The 7,123-nt window shown below is 56.5% G+C and overlaps 1 protein-coding gene across 1 annotated transcript in view; it reads left to right on the top strand.

Moving 5' to 3' along the window:
• CPT1B (carnitine palmitoyltransferase 1B) overlaps positions 1-789 on the top strand; it is an 8,888-nt gene extending 8,099 nt beyond the window's left edge. Inside the window, exons 18-19 of the mRNA XM_019668618.1 lie at positions 30-122; positions 260-789. Coding sequence (XP_019524163.1) covers positions 30-122; positions 260-343 — 177 coding nt within the window. The 3' untranslated portion in view covers positions 344-789. The remainder of the gene's footprint in view (positions 1-29; positions 123-259) is intronic.
• Positions 790-7,123: the final 6,334 nt, after the last annotated feature.

The raw sequence follows: 7,123 nt of genomic DNA, 5'->3' as shown, positions 1-7,123 counted from the left end.
CACACACACACACCTTGTGCTGCCCTCAGGTAGCAGATGACGGCTATGGAGTTTCCTACATGATCGCGGGTGAGAACACCATCTTCTTCCATATCTCCAGCAAGTTCTCAAGCTCAGAGACGGTGAGTCTTCTGCTCCTGCTCAGATCTGAGAAGGGGTGTCACCCGGGGCCCTGTCTGGCTGGGGAGGCATCCTGGTTAGGGGGGACAGGGCAGCAGGGGCTCGCCTAGAGCTGGGTCTGAGCTCTTGGCTCCCACAGAACGCCCAGCGTTTTGGAAACCACATCCGCCAAGCTCTGCTGGACATCGCTGATCTTTTCCAAGTTCCCAAGGCTGACAGCTGAGGGCCGGAGACATGCCAGCTGCCCCCTTGCCCCCAAGTTTGGAGGAATGGGCCTGCGGTCAGCTCGCAGGCAAAAGGGGTGGCCGCCCACAGGTGACCAGGCTCCAAGGACAGCTCTGGCAGCAGGTGCTCCCGGGCAGACGCTGCTCCCTGAGGGCCCACGTAGCAGAGGTGGGGTGGGAGCAGGGAGGGAATTTTGATTATTTTTCTCGCTAGCTACTAATAAAAATAAGGCTGTGTAATTCTCTCTTAGCCCTTAGGTTCCTGCGTTTTGTTTGGGAACTAGGAGGCCCTCCCCTGGCCCCAGCTCAGGCCAGAGAGGTGGCAAGGGAAGGGCTGGGGCTGGGACACCAAGAGGCTTGTGACCTGCTTTGAAATGTCTCTGCTGAGGTCACTGTCCATACCCACTGTGTGCACGCGGAATAAATTCTTGCTTCAGAACCTTCACCTGTTCCCTGGAGTCACTTCTGTTTGTCTGCTCGGGAGTGGGGCCCACTGCTTCCTCCATGCAGGGGTGTGCCCTCTGTACCCCTTTGGGCTGGAGTGTAGCCCTGTGGGGCCCTTGGCCTCCCGAGCATTGGGAGGTGCTGGCGTCCCAGGCCTGCAGTCCACGTGTCAGGTGGTCATGGCTAAGAGGGCACATGGGATAGTCTGGAGCAACACATGCCCCTTCCCGCAGGTTGGCTTTTCTTTTAAAACAACACAAAAAGTAAGCAGGACATAACTGGTGTGGGGTATAAGTAGGCACTCGGTGACTGCTGCGTGCTTAGTGAATCTAGGCCTCAGCACTCTGCCAGGTGCTGAGAACCCAGAGTGACTTAGGGGCAGTCCTGGGCCTTTTCTCAGGAACCACCTGCCATCTATCTGGCCCTGTGCTGGGGACTCAGGGGTGAATAGGCGCCACCTGCCCGCATGGAATTCACTACGAGGAGAGGCAGGCGTGGGTTGGGATGGAGCGGCTGTCAGGGAAAGCTGGAGGCTGTGGGAATAATCCATTTAGCGGGTGCTCACCGAGTGCCACAGTGTGCTGGGTGCCGGAGACAGCTGTGAACAAAACTGGCAAATGCCATCCCTCCCTGTGGGGTTTAGAGTGTAGTGACGAGTCAGGCCATAACCAAGAAGAATGAGCAAGTTACCTAGTAAGTCAGACAGTAATAAGTGCTAAGGGGAGAAGGAAGGAAGAGAGGGAGCAGGGACAGTGGGTGGCAAAGGCAGGCCTTCCGGAGTGAGGCCATTGGACTCAGACCTGAAGGAGATGAGGCACAAGCCATGTCGATACCTGAGGTCACAGTGTTCCTGACAGAGGGGACAGCAAGAGCCAGAACTTCAAGGTGGGAGGGGCCTGCTGCCACAGAGGAAGGTACTGGAGGGCCTGTGGATGGCGTGAAGTCAGAGGGGGAAGGTGGGGTGGGGCGACGAGGGGCTCACTGGCCAGACTGGCTTCTCTAAACGACAGGGGAGCGGTGAGCCCTTGGGATTTGAGCAGAAGGTGACATAACTGTCTTAAGTTTTAATGGGATCACTCTGGCTAACTGGTATGATATTAGAACAAAATAGGGTACAGTAAGGATAGAAGCAAGGAGACCTGTCAGAGGGGACTGTTCCTGGTGGTGGCAGAGTTGGGAGAAATGATGAGACTTTAAGGAATTAAACATCAGAAAGCTTAGAATGTCAAAGGTAGGACTGACAAACCTGACAGGGAGGCATCGAAAATAATTCACATTTTCTATTTTGAGTGATTAAATAAGATTCTTAAATGTTGAGTTTTAGGGCTGGCCGAGTGGCTCAGTTGGTTAAGAGCTCGCTCAAGAGTGTGAGCTCTGAACAACAGCGGTTCGATTCCCGGCCTGAGCTGAGCTGCTGCTGAGCCGCCAACAGGTGACAGGATGGCTCAGCTAAAAAAGAAAAAAAAAAAAGTTGAGTTTGATGTGCCTATAAGAAATATTTGTGAACATGTCTCATAGGTTCTTGAAAATATAAATTAAAAGCTGAGGCGATCTAGGGTCCTGATAACAGTTTGGAAGGTCATTAAAACCCTGAAAGCACATGAAAGGACCCCAGGACAAAGGATCCTAACCACCTCTGAATCTCCGTGAGTGGCTTATGAGAGTACATCTACGCTCACAAAATGTTACATTGCACGTCAGGGCTTTGTTGGGCTCCCAAAAGTACCTTCTCAGACCTCAGCCTCTCTGGGTGCCTATGAAACCTACCCTGGGAAAGTGACGCTTTGGGTAGGCTTTTAGGCACAGCTGCTCACTCACTGGCAGAGCAGTGAGCAGAGTTTCCAACAGCTGGCTTTTATTTTATTTTTATTTTTTTTTAAAGATCTTTATTGGGGAATTGGGGGGATGGGAACAGTGCTGGGGAATTGGGAGAAGGGGAACAGACAAGTTGCTGTCCTTTTGTTCTTCAGTCTAGTTGTGGAGGACGTTGCTTCACTGGCCCAAGTTGGCACCATCATTGCGCTCTTCCTGGGCGAGGCAGATCAGTCGCAGGCTTCTGGACGGCCGCTCACAGTGGCTGCTAGCTACATGCAGTAGCCCATGGCAACCCACTGCAGCAGGGACTGCAGCCTATGCCATCGCAGGCAACTCACAGCAGCCCAGCTCCAGGTTGAGCTGTTGTTCAGCATCTTAGCTGTAGAGGGCAGTGTCACTGGCCCTCATATGTGGGGTCCGAACTGGGGCCCTCTGGCGTCCCAAGCCAGCTCTTAACCATCACGCCACTCGGCCGGCCCCCAACAGCTGGCTTTTAATTAATGTTGAGATTCAGCCAGTTATTATCTGATTTGTTCTTGGTTAAAATAAGTAAGAGAAACCATCGTGCTACACCAGGAAATAAACCTCTGGTGACATCCTACCAGACACATATAAGCTCTTGGTACCCTGTGGCTTTGCAAATATGCACTATTCAGGCTGGCAGTCATAGGGTGATAAACCATGAAATCTCAGTGGGAGTTTGATTCCTGCTCCGGAGGCTGAGTCAGAGGCTGCCCTGTACCATTACTCAGAGACATGCTAACAGAGGCCCTGCCTTCCTCAGGTAGCGAGCTCCCAGGTGGTCTTGGACATCAACATGAACCAGTACATGGGGGAAGAGAGAGAGAGGACCATTCCTGGGAGGCTTTTCCGGACCTGGCCTGATGGTGACATAGAGTGCTCCCATCCACATCCCAGTGGCCAGGGCTCATTGCAAGGGAGGCTGGGGAATGTAGTCTAGCTGTGTGCCCAGGATATAAAGGAGGCATTTGGTGAACAGTGGGTTTTGCAAGCACAAGTGTATGGGCAGACCACACTGACACCTGTGGGCTCCCTGAAAGCCCATCCTTCTTGGCCTGGGCTCTGTGGGGTGTTTGAGACAGCCCACCTCCATTTGCTGGCAGGGCACTATAGGCCCCTTATGTTCCAACCCAGCTGAACTCTGAGTCTCCTCTGCTGCTCCCCCAAAACCCTGAGCCCAGCTACACGCTCCATCTCCTAAAGATGCAGGCTCATCCACACCCCTGCTTTGGCCTTCACTGAAACCTCTGCCTGGAATCCTGTGCCTGCCCTCAGCCTGGCAAACTCCTACACCTCCCTGAAGCTGCCTTCCTTATCCATTAGTTATTCCTGATTCGTGCTTTTCTGGATGGTCTAAGAAAATGGTGGAGTGATTGGAGGTATGCAGGGTGGCTCACAGGTGGGAAGGGACAGCCAGAGAAGCAAGTTTGGAAAGGGCAGGAACCTGGCAGCTTGGGGAGGGTGTGTGGCAGCAGACTCCTCAGTAGATGGGCGAGGACTCGCTGTGTGTCCAGAACTGTGTGGCTGAGCTCCTGCCCTGTAATCTGTCTGCTGAGGAAGGGAATCCCTGAGAGAACGTTCAGTGGGTCCCAGGTTTGTCAGGAATCTCAATCACAAGGTGTTTAAACACGAAGTTGACAGCCTTCCAATGGCTTCTATCCCTCTCTTCCCCATCTCAGCCAGTGGCCTTGTCCTGCGGCCATTTACCCATTCCTTCTTTCTCCCTCACTTCCCACATTACAAGTCCTGTCAAGTCACCTTCTAAATGGCTTTTTCTCCCTCCACCATGACCACCCCCCACACCTCCAACATCATTCATTCTAACAACAGCAACAGCTGGCTCTGACTCGATCCTCCCTCCAGCAGTCGGAGAGGCATCACTGCTCTGCTTACCACAACTCTAAGGTGCCCCCTAAATAAAGACTGAGCTCCTTGGACGGGCCTATAGGCCGAGTGATCTCTCCAGCCTCCTCTCCACCACAGCTGTCTGTATGTGCAGCCTCTGTAAGCTCTCGCCTGTCCCTGCTCAGCCATTTGTGTTTCTACTGCCTGGAGGCCAGAGGCACCTGGCATACCTGGGCTGGAAGCAACGCTTGCATTTCCCAGCTGCATGTACCTGGGCCCAAGCCTCATCTCCCTGAGCCTCAATGTCGTCCTCTGTTCAGACAGACGCAGCAATGTGGGCCATGCATGGTGGTTGTGAAGACCAAATATTCAGGCATCCAGCTTCTCATTCAACAAATGTCCACTTGCACCTGCTGTGCCAAGTGCTTTCCTGCACACTGGGGACACAGTGGTGAAGCAGACAGACGGCCCCTGTGTGCACAGCCTCCCACTCAAGGAGCCAAGAGGAGGAACACGACTACCAGGATTGTGGGTGTCCCTCACCGCAGCTCTACCCTCCCTCCCCCTCAGCCCCTCGTCAATCAAGGCCTGAGACAGCAAGACTCGCGCGCTGGACCGGCCTGGGGTGGCCCCACCCCTTCTGCTCGGGACACCAGCCAATGGGACCTCGAGGCCGGGACCAGGCACGTGCTGACAGCCCGCCGCTTCCGCTCGGAACACCAGCCAATGAGGACAAGAGGCCGGCTCTGGGGCGGGTCTGGTAACGGAAAGGGGCGGGGCGTCACGCTGAGGAGCCGCCTCAGGCCTCTGCCGGCCGCGGCGGAGCAGCCCGGAACGCTGGCGGAGCTGGAGGTGAGTGAGGCCCGCCGGCCCGGGCCGCCCCGCCCCGGCTGTGCCGCCGCCTCGCGGCGAGCCCTCCGCCCCTCACGCCACACGTCGCGGATCCCGGACCCCCCACCCCCGACCCCTCGCCTGGCGCCCCGCACGGGCACCTCCAGACGCCACACGCCTCGAGTTCCCTCACGCGCACCCCAGGCTTGGCGCAGGCAGTCGGCCTCCGACCCCGGGGCTCCTGCCGCCCAGCCTCCCGGGGCGCCCGCCCCTCAGCCCTTCACACCCACGCGGCCCCGCCATCGTGCCGGGCGTCGCGTCAGGAAGGCGTGCGGGGGCTGCGCCCACCTGCCGTCGCCCAGTGTCCCTCTAGGCCCCGGCCTGCCCCGCCCCTTCCGCGTGCTCCAGCCACTCGCACGCGGTGCGAAGCCCGAGGACAGGCGCGCCGCGCTTCCCCCACGGGGCCTGCGCGTCCCAGGCGGCCACGCCGCCTCGCCACACGCGTGTCACTCTCCTCAGGCGGAGGACGGCCGTTCCCAACAGAGAAGCCTGCGCCTGAGATTCCCGAGCAAGCTGGCGACCTCAGGCCTGAGCCGGGCCCTGCCCGCCCCGGGGCCCCGGCCCTCGCCCCGCGTCCCCGGCTGTCCCCCGCTGCCCCTCCGCTCCTCGCCGGCCCTCTCCGTTTTGTCTCGTGACCCATTACTCTTCATGCATGGAAATCCTGCTGCTACTTTTCTGGTCTGAAACAGGCCTCCCCGAGATGGCCGATGACGCCACATCAAGTGTCCGGATTTCACGGGGCGCTTTGTATTGTAGTATTTGACGCTGGTGTCACGTCTCCCGACCGAAAAAGAAGGCACTGTGGCTCCACGCTCCATTCCAGGCTGCTGGCCCATTTCTCTGCTTCTTTCTGAACCAAACCGCACATGTTTCTACTTCTCCTCTCCCTTTCTCTTTAAACACGTGTCAGCCGGGCTTTTGTCCCTGACACGTCGTGAAAACAGCTCCTGTCAGGATCACCAGTAACGAACGTCACTTTTCATTCCTTACGCTGTGTGACCTGAGACGTGATTGATCAGTGTTTACTTTCTTCCCGTGGCTTCCAAGACATTGCGCTCCTCCACCCCGTGGGGTGCTCCTTTCCACTGTGCTCTGCTGGTTCCTCTCCATCTTCCCAAATTCTAAACATCGCGCTCATCCCTCCATCCCATGTCCCCTCACTTCCTAGGTGATCTCAACTCATCCCGTGGCTTTAAAGGTCACCTATACGCCAGTGACCCCCAAGATGGATGTTCAGCCAGGCTTTCCGTCACACTCCAGAGTCATCTTTCCACGTGGATGTCAGCAATGTCCTGGCTCCATTTTCACAACTTACGCAGAACCAGTCAGTGCTCACTGCTTCCACCTCTAACGTCATCCGCGCCCCGTCACCCTTTCCTGCCGCAGCCTCCTCTGCACTCCACCCTGCCCACCCAGTCTGTTCATAACATCGCAGCCAGAGTTCAAACCATGTCACCTGTCAGGTTCCTCTATTATCTCCTCCCTCAGAATAAAAACGCAAGTTCCTGTGTTGCTGTGCCCTCCCCAGCCTCCCCTGCACTCCAGCATGGCTAGCCTCCTCACTCTTCCTCAGCCACAGCCACGCACACTTGCCCTCGGTGCCTGTTTTTTGTTTTTGTTCTCTCTGCACAGAACTCTTCGCCAACATATCCAGAGGACTCACGTGCTCATGTTCTTTGAGCCTGTTTCAGGGTTCGCCTTCTGTCACGTCCTGCGTGGCAAGGGCAAATGGGACACGAGAGGGGCGGCGCAGATTGAATAAG

The sequence above is a fragment of the Hipposideros armiger genome, unplaced genomic scaffold, assembly GCF_001890085.2.
Source record: "Hipposideros armiger isolate ML-2016 unplaced genomic scaffold, ASM189008v1 scaffold_530, whole genome shotgun sequence".
Lineage (NCBI taxonomy): Eukaryota > Metazoa > Chordata > Mammalia > Chiroptera > Hipposideridae > Hipposideros > Hipposideros armiger.
This window is presented reverse-complemented; position numbering and strand designations above follow the sequence as displayed.